At 46.8% G+C, this 26,320-nt stretch overlaps 2 protein-coding genes and 1 long non-coding RNA gene across 6 annotated transcripts; 2 read left to right on the top strand and 1 right to left on the bottom strand.

Annotated features, from left to right (window-relative positions):
* The first annotated feature begins 670 nt into the window (after positions 1-670).
* LOC136541705 (uncharacterized) lies at positions 671-9,853 on the top strand. The gene is made up of 3 exons (XR_010780437.1): positions 671-827; positions 9,440-9,558; positions 9,665-9,853. It is a non-coding gene; the product is annotated as an uncharacterized lncRNA (long non-coding RNA).
* Positions 9,854-10,093: 240 nt separating this feature from the next.
* Positions 10,094-16,105, top strand: LOC136541704 (uncharacterized). 4 transcript variants are annotated; one of them, XM_066533724.1, is made up of 5 exons: positions 10,094-10,237; positions 11,235-11,290; positions 11,373-11,422; positions 13,018-13,092; positions 15,969-16,105. In XM_066533724.1, exons 1-5 carry the CDS (start codon positions 10,228-10,230, stop codon positions 16,003-16,005), a joined length of 228 nt encoding a protein of 75 aa, XP_066389821.1. In that variant the 5' UTR covers positions 10,094-10,227; the 3' UTR covers positions 16,006-16,105. The 4 variants fall into 4 exon arrangements, 2 of the variants coding, with proteins under 2 accessions (XP_066389821.1, XP_066389822.1); XM_066533725.1 differs by lacking the exon at positions 15,969-16,105 and adding an exon at positions 13,202-13,863; XR_010780436.1 differs by lacking the exons at positions 13,018-13,092; positions 15,969-16,105 and adding an exon at positions 11,532-12,090.
* A 36-nt stretch (positions 16,106-16,141) lies between these two features.
* On the bottom strand, positions 16,142-17,373 carry LOC136545820 (cis-prenyltransferase 4, chloroplastic-like). The gene is made up of 3 exons (XM_066537797.1): positions 17,005-17,373; positions 16,824-16,891; positions 16,142-16,707 (listed from the first exon to the last, which is right to left on the bottom strand). The coding sequence occupies exons 1-3, from the start codon at positions 17,323-17,325 to the stop codon at positions 16,257-16,259; spliced, it is 840 nt and encodes a 279-aa protein (XP_066393894.1). The 5' UTR covers positions 17,326-17,373; the 3' UTR covers positions 16,142-16,256.
* Between the last annotated feature and the right edge of the window lie 8,947 nt (positions 17,374-26,320).

The following is a 26,320-nucleotide window of genomic DNA, read 5'->3' as shown; positions in this document are numbered from 1 at the left end:
CGAGGTTCACGTGTTTACCAACACGCTAGTCCCCGTTGTGTCGATCGCTCACTTGGTGGTTCGACGGCAAATTGGCATCACCTGTCAAACCCACACATCGGGCACCGTAAGAACCTACCTCGAAAGTGAGGGTAGCTCAATGACACGCTCAACTAGAGTTGCTCTTCATGGCTCCCACGGGACGAGCACAATGCTCCTCACAAAGCTTTTCCCTGGTGCACTGCATAAGCTTCTTGCAGGCTTCAACGGAGACCACCACCAAGCCGTCTAGGAGGTGACAACCTCCAAGAGTAACAAGCTCTACCGTCTTGCAACTCGATCATCTAGTGCCACTCGATGGAACCTCACAATGCAATTACAGTAGAATCACTCACTCACATAATTAGATAATCACTATCAAGCATATGTGAGTTAGAGGACTCCTAAACACTCTCAAGGATGAACACAAAGTCTCCAAGGTGCTTACCTACCACCCCAAGGCCAAGATTCCTTCTATTTATAGCATAGTTCGAGACTACCAGATGCTCCGGTCGTATTGACCGAACGCAGGAGTCACCATCCGATTGCTCGATGCACGCCTCGTGGTACCTGCTTCGAATAATGAGCGCACCATCTGAATGGTTAAGTTACGACCGGACGCAGCACAGCCGCACGCTGCTACGCCTGACTCCGATCATTTCGCTCCCCCTGTGCCGCGGCGGGCGGTGGCTGGGGTGCGGCAGTTCTGCTTCCCCTGTGCCACGGAGGGTGGTGGCTAGCGGTGTCCTCGCGCGCCGCTGCCTCCTGTGCCGACGGCCGCGAGGAATCTCTTTCATTCGGTCGATTTTGTATTTTTTTGTGGTGGCTTGCGGTAGTTTGCGAGGAACTCTGTGGCAGTGGGTTCAACCCCGGTTGTGGCCGTGGGTTTGGGTGTGGCTGTGGATTTGGTTGCGGTAGGGGTTGTTGCTGTGGATTTGGTTGTGGCATGGGCGGCGGCCTAGGGGCCCTTGGCGCACGACGCACTAGCTCTCCTTTTCCCGATCTTTGCGTTTCTGTGATGAATCAAGCCCAGATCCTTTTGGCCGGGTTATATGCTCCTCCGATGTGTGTTGGGCTAGTAGTACTCGTAGATGCAATTCAACTCCAATTTTTCGGTGTTCAATTGATCCCCCTATGCGGCTATGCCGTTCGATGGTAATCCCTTGCTTGCTTTGGTACTGGTTTGACTTCTAAAAATAGACCACGGTTGCTCTGAATAAGTGAATATTGCATGGCATACTCTTTGAAGAAGACTGGATTGACTCGTCTACAGCCTGACCTTCTGTACTGCTCCAGTAGTCCAGCGCATCTGCTTTTGTGATGTGTACAAGAACTTTTTTGGTTGACTATTGTACTCATGCCAGTTACAGATTGATCATGCTGCGTGCTGAGTAGTGAGGGTGGCTGATACTATAATGCTCTTGCAATTTCTCTGCTCATGAACTCTCAAGAATTGAGAATATTCCTTTCAGACTACTGAGTGCTGCTAGCTCTGGTGGATGAGTCGATGATTCTAAATACTGAGTTGGACAAGTTAGCGGCTGCCAAGGGCTTTGTGTTTCTGGTAGTGCCCTTTGTGGATTGGATGTTTGCCTGCAGGCAATTCAGTTAGTTTTTGGAGATTTGAATTGCACATGTTTGATGTGATATCGTAGCATAGCTAGTGGTACCATACCATGCTTTTGTTAGGCGGAAGGAGGAATGTAGTTTTTGTCGAGCGGCACCCTGAGCTGCTGATGTTATAGTTAACGAGTACCAGTTTCTGTTCTATGCCCATCAATTTTTGCTTTGCTGTTGCTGTTGGGCATGACAAATATTGTGAGGGCTATAGGATTATTCATGATGATTTTTGTTTGCTGTGATTTAACCTTCTATGAATTGCAGAGAGAAAATATGTCACATTCTATGGATTGCAGACTTTTTGTTTAGTCAGACCCTTTTCTTGTACTAGAGTAGATTTGTGTCGAAATAGAAAAGACCACGAATGGCTTCCGGCCTATCAGTTGTGCTGCTGCGCCTTTTTTTTTTTTCTTTTTGACTCTTTTGTTTGTTAGTGAACAATTTTTCCTCTATTTTTTTACTGTTGTATTTGTAAGATTTTTCATCTGAGTTGTCCTTTTCCATTGACACTTTTTTTTGCATGAATTGTTTCTATGGGGCTCTATCTGAATGCAACTGAGGTACACCCAAGCCCGATATACAAATGATTAAAGGGTAATTTTCATATCTATGCGAAAGATTACCTTTTGCTTAGGCCAACACTTATATATTACTAGCACTAAGTTTACATCATAGTACACACTCTAAATTTTTGTACTTGGTGATGTAATTTTAGTATATCTTGCTAATGTGGCATTTTGTCTCTGGATCTGCATTCTTTTGAAAATATAATTTGGATAATATGTTTCTTCTATGAACAATGTGGCATATATGTCTTCAAACTTGTTGGTTTATTACTTTTGTGGCATATATGTCTCTAGGATCTGCTATTTCTTGCTTAACTCTTTACGGTTTGCACTTCAATTCACCAAGCAGAGTGAAAGAGCATGTACACTACTAGTAGTTCATATATAGCAAGCTCCACTTGTAACAACAATGCTAGTGCATGTTAAGTAGCTATTTCTGTGCTACTTGTAACAAAGTGTCCTTTGCTCGGATGCACCCTGAGCTACTAGATGCAGCAACTATTTTAATTTGCATTTTTTATGTGGGTGGATGGATTATAGTAATATAATGCATGAGGAACAATTCATCCAAAACCAGATGCAGCAACTATTGATTTTTTTGTTGCCTTTTGAGGGCCTCAAAGCTTTGATGAATATGCTTTTTTTTCCCTTTGTGGGCCCCAAAGCCAATTGATGTGGTTATTGATTAAGCTGCTAGAGCTGCTCCTCAATAGTTGTGAAGCTGCTAGAGCTGCTGATGCTGGAATAGTTGGTAGTATTTGATTTGTCTAGTAGGAGTAGAATGTGCGGTTTTTTTTAGCTGTAGTTTTTTGTTGTATTTTGCCTTCTGAGTGTGTCTGTGTGTGGGTTCTTTGTGTGTTTGGGTGCATGTGTGTCTTAGAAGGTGGGATTTTTTTTAGCTGTAGTTCTTTTTTGTCCTTTGCCTTCTGAGTGTGTCTGTGTGTGTGTTCTTTGTGTGTGTGGGTGCATGTGTGTCTTTTTGTGTGCATCTCTCTCTCCCTCTCTTTGTGTGTGTGTGTCTTTGTGTGTCGGTTTTTTTTTGTGTTTGTGTGTTTGCTCGGTTTTTTTTTTTTACTTTTTTTTATTTTCCTTTTTTTGCTTTTTCTTTTGGCATTAGTTATATTTTTCAGAGTTGAGTTATGTTTATCTCTCTGTGTATGTCTCTCTGTCTTTCTCTGTGTGACAGCTACCGATGCCTGCTGCTACTACTGATTAAGCTTTTTGGCCTTGCTATTTGTCTTTTGCCTTTTGAGGGCCCCAAAGCCTGCTGATTGAGCTTGTACTGTTGTTTTTGCAGTTTCATGCTGCTTGCTCCTGATGCTGATTAAGGTGTTTTTTATTTCTTTTGTCTTTTGATTGCCCCAAAGCTTGCTAATTTTATTTTGTAGGTGTATTTTTTAGATTTTTATTACTGTGTTGTGCAGATGTGCTTTTCTTTATTCTTTTCTATTTCTATTTCTATTTCTTTTTGTTTTTGTTTTCCTTTTTTTCTTTTTCTTTTGCCATTAGCTGTAATTTTCAGAGTTGTGATTTGTTTATTTAGTTGAGCTGAGTGTATATTTCTAGCTGCTCTTTAGAGTTGATATAATTTTTTTATTTTTATATTTGACTTAGTTGTTGAGCAGAGTTTTTTTAGCTGTTATATTTTGTAAGCTTTTTTTTCTGTGTGTAGCAAACTGTCAGTCTAATCCGTAGTTTCATCAGATGTGTGTTTGTTGTTTTTGTGCGTGCCATGTGAGGCCGCGCCTATTCCAGGAGGAGGTGTGCCCGTGACATCCGCCGAGCCGCTGGAGGCGCCTAGGCCGCACAGGCCGCGGTCACCACGCCGCATGCGGAGGCTGTTTTAGGAAGTGGCTAGATTAGTTGGAAGGCCATGCATGTTCCCCAAATTTAGGAGCAATTAGCTCAAGGGTAGCCGGCCATTGGGCCTATAAGAATAATTGTAATCGGTGATTGAGAATTAAGCAAGAACTATTTCCTAATTCCTCTCTCTCTCTCTTCTTCCCAACAAAGCCTACGGCTGAGGGGCAAAACCTCGCCGGAGACGACGGATCGCGACTACAAACTACGTAGTCGAGGTCCCGCTACCCAAGGGTTTGGTGCCCTTGACAACCTGGTATCACGATCCAGGCGTTCCTCATCTTCCCGATCAGCCCCACAACCACCACCGCTACCGCCACCCCCTGTCTCCACCGCGCCACCGCCGCCAAACCCTCTCACCGCCATGGGCGACGCTGCAGCTGCTCAAGCCGCGTAGGCCGCCATGCAGGCCACCCTGGAGTCCCTGGTGCAGTCCATCAAGACCCTGCAAACCTCTGTCGAGGCCAACGCCCAGGCGATCCTGCGCCTAGACGCGGCAGTCGCACCGGCTGGCGGGTCGATGTCCTCGTCGCGCACTGGCTCGGGGGAACACCACCAGGATCGTCCACCCCGATTCCAAAAAATGGATTTCCCGCGCTATGATGGCAAGTCCGATCCATTGATTTTTATCAATCGCTGTGAATCGTATTTTCATCAGCAGCGAATTATGGAGGAGAAGGTCTGGATGGCCTCGTACAACCTAGAAGACGGCGCACAACTATGGTATTACCAGGTCCAGCAGGATGAGGGTACCCCCTCCTGGCGCCACTTCAAGGAGCTCCTCCACTTGCGCTATGGGCCTCCTCTTCGCTCCAACCCTCTCGGCGAACTGGCGGCATGTCACTGCACCGGGACGGTCGAGGAGTACCAAGACCGCTTCCAGGCCCTGTTGCCGCGCGCAGGCCGGCTGGAGGAGGCACAGCACGTCCAGCTGTTCACCGCCGGTCTCCTCCCACCACTCAGCCACGACGTGGAGATCCACAACCCCCAGTCGCTGGCGGCCGCCATGAGCCTCGCCCGCAAGTTCGAGCTCCGGAACAGCTACGTCGCGCCGCCAACTCGCGCGCATGCGCCGGGGCGTGACCGGGCCCTCCTGCCGGCACCCGCGCCCCGTCTCGCGCTCCCGGTGCCCCAGCCAGACAAGACTGCCCCGACCACCGTCACGGTGGAGGGCTGTCCCGTGCGCCGGCTGACCCAGGCGGAACAGGAAGAACGCCGGCGTCTTGGGCTCTGCTATAACTGCGACGAGAAATTCGGGCGCGGTCATAATCGCGTCTGCAAGCGGTTGTTCCTCCTCGACGGCGTGGAAGAGGAGGACGTCGAGGACACACTGACCACGGAGGCGCCTCGGGTTGAGGAGGACATGCCCCACATCTCCCTCAACGCGATCGCCGGCATCCACTTCAGCGACACCATGCAGATTGTCGTCAAACTGGGGGGTTCGGTCCTCACGGCCCTCCTCGACTCGGGCTCCACCCACAACTTCATCGCTGAAGCTGCGGCGCACCGCTCCGGCTTACCGATCCAGCACCGCCCCCGCTTCACGGCCACAGTGGCCAACGGTGAGCGCGTCTCCTGCCCGGGCGTCCTTCGGCAGGCGCCGTTTGTCATCGGCGACGACTTGTTTCATGCCGATCTCTTTGTGATGCCTCTCGCCGACTATGATCTGGTGTTGGGCACCCAGTGGCTCACCACCCTGGGACCAATCCTCTGGGACCTGGGCGCCCGCACGATGGCGTTCCAGCGGCAAGGCCACGACGTGCGCTGGACGGGCGTGGCGACATCTGGCGCGCCTCACCTTCACACCACAACGGCCAGCGAGTCCTTGCTGGACGAGCTGCTGGCATCCTTCGGCGACGTGTTTGCGGAGCCCCAAGGCCTGCCACCTCCGCGTGCCCGTGACCACAGCATCACCCTCAAGCCGGGCGCGCACCCAGTGGCGGTTCGGCCGTACAGGTACCCGACATCCCATAAAGACGAGCTGGAGCGTCAGTGCAGGGCCATGCTGGACCAGGGCATCATCCGCCGCAGTTCATCCGCATTCTCCTCGCCGGTCCTTCTGGTGAAAAAGGCAGACGGCGCCTGGAGGTTTTGCGTCGACTACTGGGCGTTGAACGCGCTCACGGTGAAGGACGCGTTCCCCATACCCGTGGTGGACGAACTCCTCGACGAGCTGCACGGCGCCAAATTCTTCACCAAACTGGACCTACGTTCGGGCTACCACCAGGTCCGGATGTGGCCCGACGATGTCGACAAAACTGCGTTCCGCACACATGACGGCTTGTACGAGTTCCTCGTCATGCCGTTTGGACTGTGCAATGCTCCGGCGACATTCCAAGCTCTCATGAACGACGTGCTGCGGTCCTTCCTTCGCCGATTTGTGCTTGTGTTTTTTGATGATATTTTGATCTACAGCAAATCATGGGCAGACCATCTACGGCACATTCGCGCCGTGCTCACCCTCCTGCGCCAGCACCGGCTCTTCGTCAAGCGCTCCAAGTGCGCGTTCGGGGTGTCTTCGGTCGCCTACCTTGGCCACGTCATCTCCGCCTCGGGCGTCGCTATGGACCCGGCCAAGGTGCAGGCCGTCCACGACTGGCTGTGCCCCGCTCCGCGCGCGCCGTCCGCTGCTTCCTCGGCCTCGCGGGGTACTACCGCAAGTTCGTCCACGACTACGGTGCGATCGCGGCACCACTTACGGCGCTCCTCAAAAAGGAGGGCTTCTCCTGGAACGACGCCGCAGCACACGCCTTCGACGCGCTCAAGCGGGCGGTCACCTCAGCCCCCGTGTTGGCGCTGCCGGACTTCGCCAAGGAATTCATCATCGAGTGTGACGCCTCCACACATGGCTTCGGGGCGGTGCTCATCCAAGACAAGCACCCGGTGGCGTACTTCAGCCGCCCCGTCGCCCCACGTCACCGCTCCCTCGCCGCGTACGAGCGGGAGCTCATCGGGCTGGTTCACGCCATCCGACACTGGAGGCCGTACCTCTGGGGGCGCCGTTTCCTGGTCCGGACGAACCACTTCAGCCTCAAGTTTCTCCTGGACCAGCGGCTGGCGACCATTCCTCAGCACCATTGGGTGGGGAAGCTCCTGGGCTTCGACTTCTCTGTCGAATATAAGCCCGGCGCGGCTAATACAGTGGTGGACGCGCTGTCACGGCGTGACACAGCCGAGGGTGCCCTCACGGCCATCTCAGCGCCGTAGTTCGACTTCGTTGAGCGCCTCCGTCAGGCCCAGTCCTTCGAGCCGGCGCTGGTGGCCCTGCGGGACGAGATCCGCGCGGGCACACGCGGCGCTCCGTGGCCGCTAGTCGACGACATGATCACCTTCGACAACCGCCTCTACATCGCGCCGGCATCTCCACTGCTGCTCGAGATCGTGACGGCGGTCCACGACGACGGCCACGAGGGCGTCCAACGCACACTGCACCGACTTCACCGCGACTTTCACTTCCCCAACATGCGGCAGATCGTCCAGGACTTGGTGCGTGCATGCTCGACGTGCCAACGCTACAAGTCAGAGCACCTCCATCCAGCGGGACTGCTCATGCCGCTGCCCATTCCGACGGGCGTTTGGACCGACATCGCCCTCGACTTCGTGGAGGCTCTGCCCCGGGTGGGTGGTAAGTCCGTCATTCTGACTGTGGTGGACAGGTTCAGCAAGTACTGCCACTTCATCGCCTTGACGCACCCCTACTCCGCTGAGTCGGTCGCGCTGGCGTTCTTCCGCGACATCGTGCGCCTGCATGGAGTGCCGCAGTCGATGGTGTCCGACCGTGATCCGGTCTTCACGTCCACGTTTTGGCGCGAGCTGATGCGCCTGGTGGGCACCCAGCTGCATATGACGACGGCCTTCCACCCCCAGTCGGACGGGCAGTCCAAGGCCGCCAATCGGGTGATCGTCATGTACCTGTGATGTTTCACGGGCGACCGGCCGCGCCAGTGGCTCCGTTGGCTGCCATGGGCCGAGTACATCTACAATACGGCCTATCAGACGTCTCTCCGCGACACGCCGTTCCGCGTGGTCTACGGCCGTGACCCCCCCACCATTTGGTCCTATGAGCAGGGCGAAACCCAGGTCGCCGCCGTGGCCAAGAACATGGAGGAGCGGGATGCCTTCCTCCAGGACGTCCGCTACCGCCTTGAACAAGCACAGAAGGTCCAGAAGCACCACTACGACAAGCTCCACCACCCCGTCGCGTACAAGGTGGGAGATTGGGCCCTGCTTCGCCTCCGGCAGCGCGCAGCTTCCTCCTTGTCGCAGCCCATGGCGGGCAAGCTCAAGCCCCGCTACTTCGGGCCCTATCGCGTCGCCGAAATGATCAACGACGTCGCCGTCCGCCTGGAGCTGCCACCGCGTGCTAGATTGCACGACGTGTTCCATGTCGGCGTCCTAAAGAAGTTCGTGGGGCTGCCTCCGGACGCTTCGCCGCCACTTCCGGCCATTCACCATGGCGCCATCACTCCGGAGCCGGAACGAGCCCTTCGCACTCGGCTGGCGCGTGGCGTACGCCAGGTGCTTGTGCACTGGAAAGGGGAATCGGCCGCATCAGCAACATGGGAAGACCTTGACTCGTTCCACGTCAAGTATCCATCATTCCAGCTCGAGGACGCGCTGGACGTCGAGGGGGGGGAGAGATGTCATGTGGGGCCGCGCCTATTCCAGGAGGAGGCGTGCCCGTGACATCCGCCGAGCCGCTGGAGGCGCCCAGGCCGCATAGGCCACGGTCACCACGCCGCATGCGGAGGCTGTTTTAGGAAGTGGCTAGATTAGTTGGAAGGCCATGCATGTTCCCCAAATTTAGGAGCAATTAGCTCAAGGGTAGCCGGCCATTGGGCCTATAAGGATAATTGTAATCGGTGATTGAGAATTAAGCAAGAACTATTTCCTAATTCCTCTCTCTCTCTTCTTCCCAACAAAGCCTATGGCTGAGGGGCAAAACCTCGCCGGAGACGACGGATCGCGACTACGAACTACGTAGTCGAGGTCCCGCTACCCAGGGGTTTGGTGCCCTTGACAGTGCGTGTCTCTCTTTGTGTGTGTGTTTCGTGTGTGTTTGTAAGCGTGTTTTTGTGTCTGGAGCTGTGGCGTTATTCTTTATAATTTTTTTCTGATTAAGCTTTTGTTGCATTTGTTGTTGCTGCTGCTCCATTTGCTGCATGTGAACTTTTGTAGCTGTTTGTGTTGTAGCAGTTTGTTGGATTTTTTTTTCTTATGCCGTGTGTGTGTGTGTCTGTGTGTGCGCGCCTAACATTGTTTTTTTCCCATACAAAATATGTTCATGTATTGACTCACCATATGCCTGTATCAATGCCATTTTCAAAATTTGTCCTCTTTCTGCAATACCTTTGCTTTAATATACTCTTCGACAGGGCTCTGGATGATGGAGGATTGTCACCTGGTTGCATGGCTGATTCTTTTCAGATGTTTGGGTAAGGCAGCCTATGCTGCTCTCTATGCAATAGCACGGAACCTTTCGCTTACGTTCAGAGTAATGCAATTGCTCTTTCTTGTTAATTTATTTTCTTTTTCTGTTTGTAATGACTTCTTGTTCCTATTTCTTTTTTCTACCAGCTAATTGTTCTTTTGATTTCCAGTGCTTTCAGCCATTTGCTTCATGACAACCCATTGCCTCCTGATGAGGTTTCAGCTTTAGAATTGTTGGTGTAATTTTCTCATGGACACCCCGAAAGAAGCCAGGCACCTATGGTGGGCCTCAAGTTATCAATGGCTGAAGTTGATAGAGGTTTTGTTACATTGGTTGCTTCTGACCATTCAGGATTTGAGTTGTGAAGTTGCTCATCCTGTAACTCTTTTCTAATCTTTATCCAGAATGATACAAATAAAAAAGTTGTGCCTGATTCTAGTGTTACTTTTGGTGAAAAGCACTACTGTTTTTGTATCATCCTCCTGTTTAGTCAGTTAGTGTTTTCTTCCCTGGTTTGTATTTGACTGACTTCGTCACTATGCCTTGTCACTAGTGCTTTTTCATCTTTTTAATTCCTACTGTTTATCCTGTTTTGCAGGTTTGCAACCCAAATGGTCATTGGTACCTAGCAGATGCGGGCTCAAGCCCTGATGTCCTATTGCTTTTGACTGGAAGAGCCTTGTCATGTTACTGCTGGTCTACAGCTAAATTCTCAGTACAGGATCACTAATAATGAAAACAGGTGAGAGTTGTGGGCTGCTAGAAGGATTGAAGTTTTCCGCTGCCATATCATTTATTTTCTTTCTCTTTTATCTTCCAGGGCATCACGCTCATGTTTAGGTTGATGCCTCATGCCAATGCTATATATTGTGTGTGTGCGCGCGCTTGTGTGTGTGTCTTTGTTTGGAGCAATCTATGACTATGGAGGATGTGTTTTGTTTTTCTGCGGTCACTGAATAGATGTGTTTGCTAGCTTTGATGTGTTTGGTATTTTAGCTTAATGGTCTCTAATTATAGAATTGATGACTGATGTTGGTATTGTATGTGCTTTTCATTTCATTTCTTTTCTTTTTCTTTTTCTTTTTTTTTTCTTTTCCTTTTTTCTTTTTCTTTTTCTTTTGCCAATAGCTGTATTTTTCAGAGTTGTGATTTGTCTATTTTAGTTGAGCTGAGTGTATGTTTCTAGCTGCTCTTTAGAGTTGATATATTTTTTTTAATATTTGTTTGTTGAGCTGAGTTTTTTTAGCAATTTTTTCAGAGTTGTTTGCTAGATTTGATGTGTTGCTAGCTCCTTTTTTTCAGTTAAATTATATGCTGGTAGTGAAGTTGTCACCGTGTATGTGTATGTGTGTGTGTGTGTGGGCTTGTGTGTCGGTGTGAGGTTTTGTGTGTTTTTGTATTTTGCTTTTTCGTTGCGGTTTCTTTCTTTGGTTGTGCCTAATTTTTTAGTGTTTTTAGCAAGCAAAGGATTGGGGATTCAGTGGTGTAATGTTAAGAGGTCGTGCGACATGAAGATATTGATAGCAATATGGGGGAAGTTCCCATTAGGCAACAACGGTTCTGGGTCTCTTTACTGCACCTCCTAGCCGGGAAGATTCATAGGATACTTCTGCTCCTATTTGTACACTTAGTTGATTATAGTCAAGATCTGTGTGTTGGCTTCAATTTGTTCTCGCCTTTTTTGTGCAGTATCTTCCCCTTCTCTTAACTAGAGTTCTGAACCTTATTTACTATTACAGAAAAAAGGCAGGCCAAATCTGCCAGGATCAGGGATAAGTACCCCGATAGAATCCCAGTAAGATATGTTCAGCATTTTTCCCGTGCATTTGTTTATGCATGTATGCTTGATTGCTGATTTTGTCATCAATGTTTTTCAGGTGATTGTTGAGAAAGCTGGCAGGACTGATGTCCCTAAAATTGATGAGAAGTAAGTTGTCATCTAGATATCTCCTATGTTCTTCTAGTAGTTTGTTGATATGTTTGCTTAAAATCTCTTTGTGTGCAACCATAATCTGCATGCTGGTCATATTTAGAAGATATACCATGGTGAAGCAAGCCTGTATTTTAACTTGGTCGCTGTCCGTACGATGTCCCGCCGCTCCCGACGGCTCGGCACGGTCAGCACACCCACGAGCAGGCCGAGCTCCGGCTGCCGTGGCGGCGTCTCGGCGTCGGGGACGGCGGAGGCCTTCTCCTCGTCGGCGTCCGACACAATGTGGTAGTAGCCGCCGTCGTCGGTGCCCGCGCCGCGGCAGAGCATGTGGAGGCCCTGGGAACGGGCGTGGGAGGAGCTGAGGCTCTTGAGTGCCAGCAGCAGAGCGAGGAGGCCCAGCGGCACCACGAGGAGGTACGGCGTGCAGAGCCAGGCACTGTGGAGCCCGTGCGATCGAAGTGGTTGACTATTATTGGGTTTTGGATCTTTGTGCTATTGCTAATGGGTATTGCAAATCTGACAGATTTTTTGTATTGCAAATCTGTCAGTTTTTTGTTGGTGACGTGTTAGCTCTTGATTTGTCTAAAAGTTGACAGATTTCTGGTTGCAAAATCTGTCGCCAGCTGTATAGACTGACCCATAAAATTTACATAGATTTTTTCATCTTCTTCTTTCCTAATGGCTTCCCTCAAATCCCAGAAACAAGGTTGAGTCCTTATGTCGAAATCAACAACTAGCCCCAAAACATTGCTCATACAACATGATCTACCCTGAATTCCACTCCGTAACCATCGACGATGAGTTCGATGACCCGGAATCGTTTTGCTCGTAGGGGCCTCTGAGAAGCACCCCTCTCATTGTAGATAAAAGGCCATAAATTGGTTGTTTGCCGAAAAAATCGACGCCTCCAACGGTGATCTCGTCGTGGCAATCACCGAAGTCATCGTATGAAACATGATCCCAACCGAAAATCATCAGATTTCGTCGAAAAAATTATTGGAACTAAACCCTAATCAACTAGACATGAAAGTGCGGAGAAAAAGATAGATCCCCTCCGCTTCTTGCCCTCAGGAGATACAGTACATCGGAGGAGAGAGGCGCTAGGACGGCCGTGGCAGTGGCGGCGGTGCGTAACCCTGCATGGCGGCGGTAGGCAGGCCCGAAATAAGATGTGTTTCTGTGCTGTGAGCACATTATTAATTGATGACTAAAAAGTCAATCGAACGGAAAAGACAGCATTTCAACCTAGCGCTGAGCCTGCCCTAGCCGCTAGCAGACTGCGACGGCGAATTAGGACTGCCTGTGCTTCCATCAGTCAACGGGACGACCAGACCAGCTTTGCTCGTAAATCAAGAACCCAATATTATCTCCTTAGTAAATCTCTGTTTAGCATACATAAATCTCATTGGTAAACGTCATCTATGGCCCCGTTCGTTGGTCTAAAACTTGGCTGAAAATACTATTCTTGCTGAAATGTTGTGAGAGAAAAACACTGTTCCGGCTGAAAAAAAAAAAGCCGAACAAGTCAAATTTCAGACCAGCCGAACAAAGTCTAACAAAGTCTATATTTCTTTTTTCATGGATTCAAGAACCGAATGTCAGAAGGTCATCACGGACTACTTGAGTGCCAGAGATGATTGGCTATCCCAGCTCGATCATGCAAGGTATTAAATGTCCGGATATAGCTGTCTGAGATGGATTTAACTATATTTCCTAATATATAATTTAGCTGTTAGTTATCACATAGCCTACTATAGCTGGCTATTTGAACAGGACCATAGGAGATAGGTCGCTAAATGACTTGGGCGATTTAAAACACTACGATCATGTCGTCGAGTCCGCACCAACAAGGATCAAGTATTTGTCACTGAACTGGTCAACCCCACCAAGGTGATTTATTCCAATCATCACAGTCCCTGATCCTTTTCGAAATAAAAGAGGTAGGAGGACTGTCTCTTATATTAAAAAGAAGGTGAGCACAAATAGATTAGAAACAAGATTGTACAAAGAACTATACAAATAGTATAAAAAACACTCATTGTCAGCCTGTCAAAATCGGAAGATGTTTTGCTTCTATCGTGATCCACACTCCGCTTTTTTCATCCTTTATGTTTTGTATTAGACAATTGCAGGCTAACTCTTTGCGATTGAAAATTCGAGCAATTTTCATTCCAAAATTCCTATGAGACTAAGATGATCGGAGAGTGTATTCCTTTCATGGAGTTGCAAGTTACGGTTGAGAGGAAGGTCCACTACTAATGAAGCAAGTCGGCTTGCGGCCAAGAAGCGAAAAGAGGTGCCTTCCAAACAAGTAGTATCTGCAATGGGCAAGGAGGTAGATGACACTATTTGGCTTTCTACGATAGAGGGGGCAAACAACATTATTGGACCATCCTCTTGCCTGAAGCCTAATCTAACGTCCATAGTCTGTTTTTGATGGTGAGCTACGAAGAATTTGCATTTAATTTAGGCGCGGCCCAAACTTTCCATGAGTGTGTCAAAGTTGGTTGTTGTTAACCCCAAGAATTGAACTCTGTAAGCTGAGTTTGCAGAATATTAATCATCAACAAAGAGCTTCCAAGAGATCTCATCGGAACCTCTGGCCATAAATTTACACCATGCACCACACGGCATATTGCTAGCCACTCGATGAACTGTTGTGCAGCAAAAACATGGTGCCGCAGGTTAAAATCTTGATCCAATTTTGATTTTGAGTGGCAGCATATAGGGATCTATTTTTAATTCATGCCAAGGCCCCGTTTGGTAGGGTTCTTTGCCAGCTTTAGGAGCCGTTTTTTGCCAAACAGGGTAAAATGAAACGACTTCAGTGGTGAAGCCCCCTAAACACATGATCTCATAGACGTTGGGGGTGAGATGGAGAAAAAAGTGACTTTACATGGTTTCACCTTGCCCACATGGACCCAGGGCGTCCAGAGACATGTTTTACCCCTATCACGGGGCATGGGTGCGCGTGGCCCCGGGGCACAGCCGCTGGGGCGCGGCCACTTGGGCACAGCCACTGGGGCGAGCGGCCACCGGGTCACGCAACCGCCTGGCCGCGCCCTCCGGGGAGGGGCGGGCGTGGGGTGGCTGTGGCCGCTGGGCGCGAGGGCAAGGAGGGCGTGGCCACCGGAGTTGCATGGACGGCCAGAGTGCTCACGCGATACACCATGGAAGAAGGAAACGAGCGGATAAAGAAAAAAAGGGAGAGGAGAAAAAAAAAGGGCATTATCGAGGTACTAAAACGGCTACAGCTCCACCGAGAGAGCTGTTCGTGGCACTGAAACAAAAAAAACGGCTTCACTGGTAAAGTGGAGCCATGCCAAACAAGGCCTAAGCGTCCTTGCAAACCTTTCCAAGTGTAGGATCTATAGGCCTCTAGATAGCCTGTCTTGCACGACCCCAATTAATTTTGCATTTTTCCTCCCGTCAAAACTTAAAAACCGGCCCACAGAAATTGTTGTCTTTTATTGGCCCTGTTTGGATACTCTAGCTCGGCTAGAGGTTAGAGCTAGTTTCTAGCTTTAGACTAGCTTTGAACTAACTCTAGCCCAAGAGATGTTTGGATGCAAGGGTTAGATTAACAATAAATGTACTTTTCTAATCATTTGGCTCATTTAAACCATCTTTATAGTCGGATTTAGTGTGGCAGGCTCTTGTATGGCCTCCTCCCGCACACTGACCTGCGGGTGCTGGAGACCCACTTGGAGGCGCGAAATCCGCCGTCCACACGTTCTACCAAACACAAGCAAATTGCAGCCGCGCAGCGCTATCAGAAAACGCCCCCTGCAGCGTCTCAGGCATGGCAGGAGGGCCTGCGAACCGCTGGAAAGCAACTGCAGCCTTCACGGCTCCTGTCTGTCACTCTAGTCTGTAGCGGCATGAACCACGCATGCTTACATTGTTCTGGCAGCCCGAGGAGCAGCCCGTGCGTGCCCGGCAACGCGAGGTGAAAACTGTGAACCCAGCGGATTTCTGGTCGCTCGGCTAGGACAGCCGGTCACCGCGAAAAAACGTCGCGAAGGCGTCTGTTGGTGCGCTCGGCGTGGGAAGCGATGGGGGGATGGGAATCGCGAGGATCCGGTGCGGGTGAAGTAATAAAAAATAAGAGTTTTCAGTGGGCCCCACCAGAACTAGCCCAAATAATCACCTCTTTTGGGGGATATTTTTTTTAGGTGGGCTAGTTGCAAATAACCTACTCTAGCCCTTCTGTTTGGATGCTTTTGGGTTAGTTGAGCTCAAACTAGCATAAACTAGCTCTAGCCCCTGGATCCGAACAGGGCCATTGTCAAATTTCGTCCAGCACCTCCATGGGTGCCTGCTGAGCGGTGGGAAGGTGAACCGGTCGTGAAGTGAGCACAGATTTGTAGAGGGAGCCGTCACGCTAGAGTCGTGTTTTTTTTCTATTCCAAGATGTGAATTTGCTAACCGCTTTATCAACAAGGAACTGAAGGTCAACACACGGCTAAGTCGCGAAGTAGTGAGTGGTAATAGTGACTTGATAAGTTCATGCTGTTCTGCTGATCGATCTCCATTGCAGTTTTGCAGAATGCAGAGGCATGGGCCCTTGGGCTTAAGATGAATCATTGATACATTTCCCTCACCAGATTCAAAACTTAGGTCACAAACTAAACTGGTATCCACCCGGAAGAAGCAAGAGATGTCAAAATCTGTCATGATAAGAAAACTACTGCAAATGTGGATCGATAGTACGCTCTAAGTGTAATCATGAACTGTAACAACTGAGCATTTATTTATAGTGGGGAAAAATAAGCTACAATTTCCATGTTCGATTTCACACCGCATGTCCGCATCTGCTAGCGAGAAATTAAGCATTTCTCTGACCAAACCGCCGTTCTCTGCTCTGGAATGAGCTCAGCGCCTGTAGGTACTCGGTCTCCCCAAAATCAGGCCACATCACGTCGGTGAAGTAGAGCTCAGAGTAGGCGGACTGCCACATCAAGAAGTTGCTCAGCCTCACCTCGCCGCTTGTCCTGATGACCAGGTCGGGGCACGAGAACTCGCCGGCGACGCCTGTGGCGAGCTTGCTAGCAAGCAACGACTCGTCGATGTCCTCCGGCCTGAGTGTCTTGCCCTGCACTTCGCCAGCGAGCTCTCGGCACGCTTGCACGATGTCCCATCGCCCGCTGTAGCAGGTCGCCAGCATCAGGTGGAACTTCGAGTTGTTCCTCGTCATCTCCTCCGCTTCCCGAGCAGCGTTCTGCAGAGAAGCCGGACGTCTTGAGGGGTCTCCGATGACATGCATCCGAATCCCGTTCCTGTCCAGGTCAAAATCACGGGCTCATTTGATGATGTGCATTTTGCAGTACGTACCAAACTAACTTCGTATGTCACTGTGTGTGATGTGCGATCTGCTGTGCAAATGCACGCTCACCTCGCGTACTCGTCGATGTTATCGCGGATCGTCCGCTCGATCATTCCCATCAAGTAATCGACCTCCATCTTCAGATTCAAAGGAATGCAAGAACAGTGTATAAATAAACACAAGATCTGTTCGCGTCGGGGCTGAAGAAAGTAAAAAAGTTAATTAGTGAGGGGAGTGAAGAGATCCATGCCTTGGGGCGCCCGAAGTTCTCCTGGGAGAATGCGAACACCGTGAGCGCGCGGATGCCCCAGGCGTGGGAGAGCCCTATCGTGTGCTCCAGCGCACGACGGCCAGCCTCGTGGCCCTCCGCCGTCAGCATCCCCCGCGCCTTCGCCCATCGCCTGTTCCCGTCGGTCACCACCGCTACGTGCCGCGGCAGCGACTCCGGCCGGATCCCGCTCTGGACCAGCGCCTGAGGCGGAGGAGCGACGACGGCGCCCGCGCCGGCGTGCAGTCTGCGAGCCTGGTGGCGCGTGCGGCGAGCAGTAACAGACAGAAAGCGCGACAGCATCGTGGGAGCTTTGGGTCTGGCGTTCTGGGTCTGCTCTTGGTCTCAGCCTCTGAGCCTCTCAGTAAGTCAGTAGTAAATTTAGGCAAGGGCGATATGCCTAAAGATTCTCTTCTTGGGAGAATATAATATGTATGTAGGCATGATGTGTTTGCCTTTCTTTTTCGTTTTCAAAACACTATAATTGTCTTGATTGGCTAGCTAGTAGCTACGTACACCAGACTTGAAAGGTGCAAGTTTATCTAGGGCCAGGCTCGCTAAATACAACAAATTATCTAAAAATAACATTATTAGTGTATGATTAGCGTATATTAATTGATACTAATGTATTTCAAAACATTATAAGCAAAATAGTTGCATAGAATAATAACATGATTATGTTTATTTACTTAAATTTACCCATACAATATATTCTTGTGCGAGCAATGACCACTATCCCAATTAGACAGGCTAGCTAGGTGAAAGCAACTAATTAAACATAACAATTTGCATACACTTAGCCTACCACTTATATGAGCCGGACTTGGCTAATACACAACCCAGTCCAGACCTATGCAAACGCTCGGGTCATGTTTTTGGTTAAAGAATTCAAAATTCTGCTTTGTAGCTTGTGGACTGTTTTAGAAATAGAAATATAGGATCGAAAAAAAACTACCCATTCATTCTAAATTATAATGTTTTAACTTTTCTAGTTATATGGTTTTTACTATGTATTTAAACATAATGTACAGCTAAGCACATAATTAAAACTTTATTTCTAGAAAAGTCAAAATATTTTATAATTTGGAAGAGAGAGAGCATGTATCTGTTTGGCACTCTGGATACTAGGGTTTGGGTTGGTGCTCTCAGATATAAAAGAAAATATACAACCCTTTAACCTTTTGGGTGGCAAAATCTACCATTTTGGAGACCACTTGTACAAGCAGCCGCGGAGCCTATCCTCTGGCTTTGGTGCTTTTCGCTGCGTTGGGATGCGATAAAAGGTTCCAGGTGGCGTGTGAAAGGTTCTAGAACATACTCCCTTCTAGAGTTATATTAAGCTATTTTTTTTAAATTTAACTGAATTTATACTAAGACTTACAAAACCAAATTAGTATCATTAGATACATTATAAAGTATATTTCTATAATATGCTCATTTATTGTCATAAATTTTTGTTCTCTTTTCAATAAATTTAGTCAAACATTAAAAAAATCATTTAAAACTCTAAGAATTGATTTATTCACGACGGAGGGAGTAAAATTTTCTATATGGAAACATAGGTGGAGCTCTATAAGTAGCTCCACTGGTGGAGATAAATCTGTTTTGAAAAAAGCATTTGATAAAACACCTTCTAATAGTAGATATGAAATAGAGGGCTTAGAGAAAATGGTATTTTTAGCTTCATTGGGCATCCGCCTCTTCTAAGACCATGTTTTAAGGGGCTCCACTTCAGGAGCTATTTCTTTTTCACCTGTTTCAAAAAAAACTGCAAACAGTTGAAAGCTCTAGTTTGGTTTTGGTGAATTGATGAAACCCTTTGTGCTAACCTAGTTTATCAAAGTGATTATGGGATAGGTAGCACATTCCAAGTGGTGAAGAAAATGAAGATCATGACATAATGATGGTGATTCCATGGTGATGATCAAGTGCTTAGACTTGAAAAGAAGAAAAAGAAAAATAAAAGGCTAAAGGCAAAGGTATAAATGGTACGAGTCATTTTATTTCGGTGATCAAGACACTTAGCGAGTGTGATCACATTTAGAATCGATAGCCGTACTATTAAGAGGGGTGTAACTCGTATCAAAATGCTGTTATCAAAAGTGCCACTAGATGCTCTAACTCATTGCATATGCATTTAAGATCTAGTGGAGTGCTAACACCGTTGAAAACATTTTGGAAAATATGCTAACACATGTGCACAAGGTGATACACTTGGTGGTTGGCACATTTGAGTAAGGGTTAGAAACTTCACCGGCGAAGTGTCTGCCCGTAGAGTGCGGACAGTCCGACGGTGCCACCGGCGCCCTATACAGAAAAGACAGGGATTCACAGAGTGACCGGACGCTGGTGGCGCAGGGACCGGACGCTGAGGTCCTACGTCCGGTCAGTGGCGTAGTGTAGTCCGCCCTCGGTCTCTTGACTAGATGCTGGCGCTAGAATTGACCGGACGCTTAGGGCCTGAGTCCGGTCAGTATGACATATGATGACATATGTGGCGCACAGGGGAGACGTTGAGTGACCGGACGCTGGGTGAGTCCGGTCGGGCATGACCGGACGCGTCCGGTCGTGATTTTTCGCTTCTGGATGCTTACTGGAAATGACCAGACGCTGAGGTCCAGCGTCTGATCACTTCAAAGCAGCGCGTCCGGTCACAACTTAAATGTACTGATGACCGTTGAGATCGGGCGATCAACGTTTGAAGCAGGGACACGTGGCCCACATCGCACGACCAGACGCTGGGGTCTAGCATCTAGTCGATCTGACCTGCGTGGCCGGTCGCCCCGTTTTTTAGTGGACTGAGGAGCCAACGACTCTATTTCATGGGGGCTTCTATTTAAGCCCCATGACCGGCTCAAGCTCACTCTCTTAGCCATTTGCATTGACATAGCAACCTTGTGAGCTTAGCCAAAATCCACCCACTTATCTCCATCATTGATTCATCATCTTTGTGAGATTGGGAGAGAATCCAAGTGCATTGCTTGAGTGATTGCATCTAGAGGCACTTAGTATTCGTGTTTCGCTGTGGGGTTCACTTGTTGCTCTCGGTGGTTGCCACCACCTAGATGGCTTGGAGCAGCGAAGGAGGATTGGCACGAGTTGGTGATTGTTCATGGCCATCTCCGGTGATTGTGAGGGGATTTGTACCTTCCCCGGCGGAGCACCGAAAGGTAACCTTAGTGGATTGCTCATGTCGTTGAGTTACCTGACTTATGGGTAGGTTATTATGATGTCCAATTGTGTGGATGAGGTTCATGCAACACCTCTTAGCCACCGAACCACCAAGTGTTGGTCAACACAACAGGGACGTAGCATGTTGGCAAGCACATGAACCTCGGGAAAAAATTGGTTATCTCTTGCCCTTTGGTATTCTCCCGGTGATTGATTAAGTATTCATCTTGTGATTGGTTCACTCCTCTACACGGTGGTATAATTACCTCATTTACTCATTTATATTCCTGCAAACTAGCTATAGCAAGCTCTTTAGTGTAGCTAGAATTGAGAGCTTACTTTGTAGATTAAGTTCATCTAGTGGAGCTCTTTAGTGTAGTAAGTGTGAGAGCTCTTAGTGAGTAGTGACATAGCAAATTGTGTGTTTAGTGATCATAGCAACTAGAATTATTGGATAGGTGGCTTGCAACCCATATAGAGCTAGAGCAAGTTATACATCCTCAAGGATAAGTTGACAAGTTTTAAGATAAAGGATGAGGTGTGGAGGAGATTGGAGGAAACATATGAGGGCACACCGGCGATGAAGAGTGCCAAGTTGTACATCCTCAAGGATAAGTTGACAAGTTTCAAGATGAAGGATGATGAGAGCATTCTAGAAATGTTCCATCGGTTGCAAGTAATTGTCAATGACTTAAAGGCTTTGGGAGAGAAGATCAAGGACGATGATGTCTCTCATCGGTTCTTAATGTGCCTACCTCCAAGATTTGAGATGTTGAGATTGCTTATCATAAGGGGAGGATTGAAGGAGATTACCTCTAACCAAGTACTAGGTGATGTCATGACACAAGAGACATACCATGTGGAAAGGGAGGGGGTTGACAAGGATGACAAGAAGGAAGATGAAGACAAGAAGAAGAAGAGTGTAGCATTCAAGGCTAGCTCATCATCCAAGAACAAGGGCAAGTCCAAGAAAGAATCAAGTGATGATGATGATCTTAGTGATATTGATGACGAAGCCATGGCTCTTTTTGTGCGCAAGAGGGGCAAATTTATGAAAAAGAAGGGGTATGGTGCAAGAAAGAGAAGAGATCATACCAAAAGCAAAGAATATGTGAGAAGATGCTACAATTGCAAGAGCTCCGATCATGTTGTAGCGGATTGTCCCTACAATAGTGACAATGATGAGGATGAAAAGAAGAAGCACAGGAAGGACAAGAAGGAAAAGGAGAAGAAGGAGAAGAGGATGACCTTCCAAAAGAAGAAGAAGGGTGAAGGATATGTGGTCACTTGGGATAGTGATGGCTCTTCGGATAGTGATGACTCTAGTGATGATGGCAAGAAATCTATCAAGAAAGCACTAGCAAGCATCGCCATCAACAACAAGCCCTCCATCTTCAACACTCCATCGACATGCCTCATGGCAAAGCCTACCAAGGTAAAATATGATGTGAGTGATGATGATGAATGTGAAAGTGATGCTTGTAGGAGTGATGATGATGATGAGGAGGAGGAGGAGTACACCAAGGAGGAGCTCTTGGACATGTGTGAGCAAGTGCACACTTGTGTTGAGATGAAGAGAAAGGAGTGCAAAGAATTACGCAAGAAAGTCAAATTTCTTCAGCAATCCTTTGATGAGCTAAATGCCACTCATGAGAGGCTAATGGAAGCCCATGAGAAGCTTGGCAAAGCTCACTCTAAGCTTGAAAAGGCTCACTCTAAGCTTGAAAAGGCTCACTCCTCTCGCATCGAGCAAGTCAAAATAGAGGAAGCCAAGAAGGAGGAAGTGATTATGTCTTGTGATGTGGGACTAACATGTGATATCATTGATGAATCTTTTTATAAACCCATTGTAGTTGCTCCCACTAACACTTCTTGTAACACTACTACTTCTACTTCATCTTTGAGTGATGGTCTCACTTGTGATGCCTCACCAATGGTGGAAAATGAGACCCTCAAGAAGGAGGTAAATGAGCTCACTCGTGCCTTAGGCAATGCCTATGGTGGAGATGTCCACTTGCTAAAGTGCTTGGGTAGCCAAAGATTTTCTCAACAAAGAGGAATTAGGATATAACCCTAAGAAAGACAAGACGGCCTTTGTCACTCCCAAAGTTAGCTTTGTGAAGGGCAATGGTCGGTTTTGCAATAGATGCAAGCAAGGTGGGCATATAGAGCAATATTGCAAGACTAACAAGAACAAGCTACCTAATGTATCCTCAATTAAATTTGATTCTTGTTACATGCTTGTTAAGGGTGCCAATGGTGTGAAGGCTAAGTTCATTGATACACCAATTGTGGGCCCAAAGAAGACCATTTGGGTACCAAAGACCTTGGTAACTAACCTTCAAGGACCCAAGCAAGTTTGGGTACCTAAAAAGAATTGATCTTCTTTTGTAGGTCAATTACAAAGCCAAAGGAAGGTATTAGGTGCTTGATAGTGGGTGCACACAACACATGACCGGTGATCCAAGGATGTTCAATTCAATCAATGAAAATAAGAGCAATGGTATTGATAGTATCACATTTGGTGATAATGGGAAAGGCAAGGTCAAAGGTCTTGGTAAGATTGCAATATCCAATGACTTGAGCATTTCCAATGTGCTACTAGTAGAAAGCTTGAACTTCAACCTATTATCGGTAGCTCAATTGTGTGATCTTGGTTTCAAGTGCATATTTGGTGTGGATGATGTAGAGATCATAAGTGTAGATGGCTCTAACTTGATATTCAAAGGATTTAGATATGAAAATCTATATTTAGTTGATTTCAATGCTAGAGAAGCTCAATTGTCAACATGTTTGATCACTAAGTCTAGCATGGGTTGGTTATGGCATAGAAGGCTTGGTCATGTTGGAATAAAACAATTGAACAAATTGATCAAGCATGACTTAGTTAGAGGCTTGAAAGATGTCACATTTGAAAAGGATAAGCTATGTAGTGCATGCCAAGCTTGAAAGCAAGTTGGTAACACACATCCTAAGAAGTGTATGATGAGCACATCTAAGGTATTTGAGTTGATGCACATGGACTTATTTGGACCAACCATATACACTAGCATTGGTGGAAACAAATATGAATTTGTGATTATGGATGATTTCACTAGATACACATGGGTGTCCTTTCTTATTGACAAGAGTGATGTGTTTGCAATATTCAAATCATTTATCAAGGGCATTCACAACGAGTTTGAAACAACCATCAAGAAAGTTAGAAGCGACAATGGTAGTGAATTCAAGAACACTAGAATTGATGAGTTGTGTGATGAATTTGGAATTAGACATCAATTCTCGACCAAGTACACTCCATAATCAAATGGCCTAGTTGAAAGAAAGAATAGAACTTGGATTGACATGGCAAAATTAATGTTGAGTGAGTACAATGTGAGTCATTCATTTTGGGCCGAAGCAATCAACATGGCTTGCTATTATAGCAACCGACTCTATTGTCACCCCATGATGAAGAAGACACCTTATGAGCTATTGAATGGAAGAAAGCCCAACATAGCATACTTTTGGGTTTTTGGTTCTAAATGCTATATATTGAAGAAAGGCACTAGATTGAGCAAGTTTGAAAAGAAATATGATGAAGGTTTCTTGCTTGGTTACTCCACTACTAGCAAGGCATATAGAGTTTGGAATTTGACTAGTGGTACTCTTGAGGAGGTTCATGATGTGGAATTTGATGAAACAAATGGTTCCCAAGAGGAAGATGAGAATCTAGATGATGTAAGAGGCACTCAATTAGTCAATGCAATGAAGAACATGAACATTGGTGATATAAGGCCTAGAGAGGTGATTGATATTGAAGATGACAAGAATCAAGTGCTCTCTAACTCAAATGTGCAAGCTAGTGGTTCTCATGATTACGTTCAAGCAAGTACTAGTGATGACAAAGTGCAAGATCAACAACAAGTGGCTAGTTCATCATCTCAACCAAGTGATCCATCAAATGCAAGCAATCAAGTGTAAGTGCTTCAACCAACCAATGTTGTAAGAGATCATCCATTGGACACTATTATTGGTGATATTTCAAGAGGTGTGCAAACTAGATCAAGATTGGCTTCATTTTGAGAGCATTTCTCATTTGTGTCATCCATTGAACCTAAGAAGATAGATGAAGCTTTGAAGGATGTTGATTGGGTGAATGCTATGCATGAAGAGCTAAACAACTTCACAAGAAACCAAGTTTGAGAGTTAGTAGAGAGGCCTAAGGATCATAATGTGATTGGAACTAAGTGGGTCTTTAGGAACAAGCAAGATCAAGATGGGATAGTAATAAGGAACGAAGCAAGATTAGTGGCTCAAGGTTACACTCAAGTTGAAGGTCTTGACTTTAGAGAAACATATGCCCCGGTTGCAAGATTGGAAGCAATTATGATCTTATTAGCCTATGTTTATGCCCACAACATCAAGTTGTACCAAATGGATGTGAAGAGTGCATTTCTCAATGGGTACATCAATAAGCTTGTGTATGTTGAGCAACCTCCTGGTTTTGAAGATGAAAAGAAACCCAACCATGTTTACAAGTTGAGAAAGGCTTTGTATGGATTAAAACAAGCACATAGAGCATGGTATGAGAGATTGAGGGATTTCCTACTCTCTAAGGGATTCAAAATGGGAAAGGTTGACACCACTCTCTTCACCAATAAGCTTAGAAATGACTTGTTTGTGATGCAAATCTATGTTGATGATATCATATTTGGGTCAACAAATCAAGATTTTTGTGAAGAGTTTGGCAAGATGATGGCAATTGAGTTTGAGATGTCCATGACTGGAGAGCTTAGTTACTTCCTTGGTCTTCAAATCAAGCAAATGAAGAATGGCACATTTGTGAGTCAAGGCAAGTATATCAAGGACATGCTCAAGAAGTTTGGAATGAATGATGCTAAAGCTATTAGTACACCAATGGGGACAAGTGGAAGCTTGGATAGTGATGCTAGTGGCAACATGGTGGATCAAAAGATGTATCGGTCTATGATTGGAAGCCTACTCTATGTGACCGCATCAATGTCGGATGTGGCATTTAGTGTATGTATGTGTGCTAGATTTCAAGCCTCACCAAGAGAAAGTCATTTGAAGGCAACAAAGAGAATATTGAGGTACTTGAAGCATACATAAAATGTTGGATTATGGTATCCCAAAGGAGCAAGATTTGAGTTGATTGGATATTCGGACTCTGATTATGCGGGATGCAAAGTTGAGAGAAAGAGCACATCAGGCACATATCAACTATTGGGAAGATCACTTATGTCTTGGTCATCAAAGAAGTAAAATAGTGTAGCACTTTCAATCACCAAAGCGGAGTACATTTCGGCCGGTAACTGTTGTGCTCAATTACTTTGGATGAAGGCTACTTTGAGTGACTTTGGAATCAAATTCAAGCAAGTGCCATTGCTATGTGACAATGAGAGTGCAATCATGTTAACCAACAATCTGGTTCAATATGCAAGAACAAAGCACATAGATGTCTGCCATCATTTCATAAGAGATCACCAACAAAAAGGGGATATTTGCATTGATAGTGTGTGCACCGAAGATTAACTTGCCGATATCTTCACCAAGCCACTTGATGAGAAGAGGTTTTGCAAACTAAGGAATAAATTGAACATACTTGAATTCTCCATTATGTGTTGATGCACCCCCATTATATGACATGCCTCTCTTTCGAGCAAAGCAAGGTAAAAGTTGATTAACATGTCATTCATCCATTGCTAAGGACTTGTTTAGTGCATCTATTCATTCCTATCATGTCCTAGGCTCATTCATGAAAATCAAATGAATTTGATACTTGTATGGTACCACTATTGCTTGTATATTTGAAATGATCTAGTGGTAGCATATGACATGTTTGTGGGCTTATAAACCTAGTGTTTGATCTAGAAAATAAGCTATAAGTGTTTAACTCAACATGGTACAAGATAACCCTTATTTGGAGGTGTGAAGAAGCTTGTCCTTGGATCAAACCGAGTTAAATATATTTTGCAAGTGATTTAGATTGAACCAAATTGGAAAAATGATCCTCATTTCACATAGTTTTACCACAACCTATCTATAATTTAAGCTCGCCTTTTGTGCTAATTATTGACAAAGAGGGAGAGAAATTCACAAAGATAATAAGATAGGAGGAGAAAAC

Source organism: Miscanthus floridulus, chromosome 3, assembly GCF_019320115.1.
Source record: "Miscanthus floridulus cultivar M001 chromosome 3, ASM1932011v1, whole genome shotgun sequence".
Lineage (NCBI taxonomy): Eukaryota > Viridiplantae > Streptophyta > Magnoliopsida > Poales > Poaceae > Miscanthus > Miscanthus floridulus.
Note: the sequence above shows the minus strand (reverse complement) of the source record. Positions and strands in the feature narration are given on the sequence as shown.

Excerpts from the sequence above, each read along its gene's own strand:
- LOC136541704 (XM_066533725.1), top strand. Across the intron at positions 11,291-11,372 it reads AGTACCCCGATAGAATCCCA|GTGATTGTTGAGAAAGCTGG; the intron begins GTAAGATATGTT and ends AATGTTTTTCAG. Across the intron at positions 11,423-13,017 it reads GTCCCTAAAATTGATGAGAA|AACCGAATGTCAGAAGGTCA; the intron begins GTAAGTTGTCAT and ends CATGGATTCAAG.
- LOC136545820 (XM_066537797.1), bottom strand. The coding sequence starts at position 17,325 with ATGCTGTCGCGCTTTCTGTCTGTTACTGCTCGCCGCACGCGCCACCAG. Across the intron at positions 16,892-17,004 it reads AGAACTTCGGGCGCCCCAAG|ATGGAGGTCGATTACTTGAT; the intron begins GCATGGATCTCT and ends TTGAATCTGAAG. Across the intron at positions 16,708-16,823 it reads AACATCGACGAGTACGCGAG|GAACGGGATTCGGATGCATG; the intron begins GTGAGCGTGCAT and ends TGACCTGGACAG.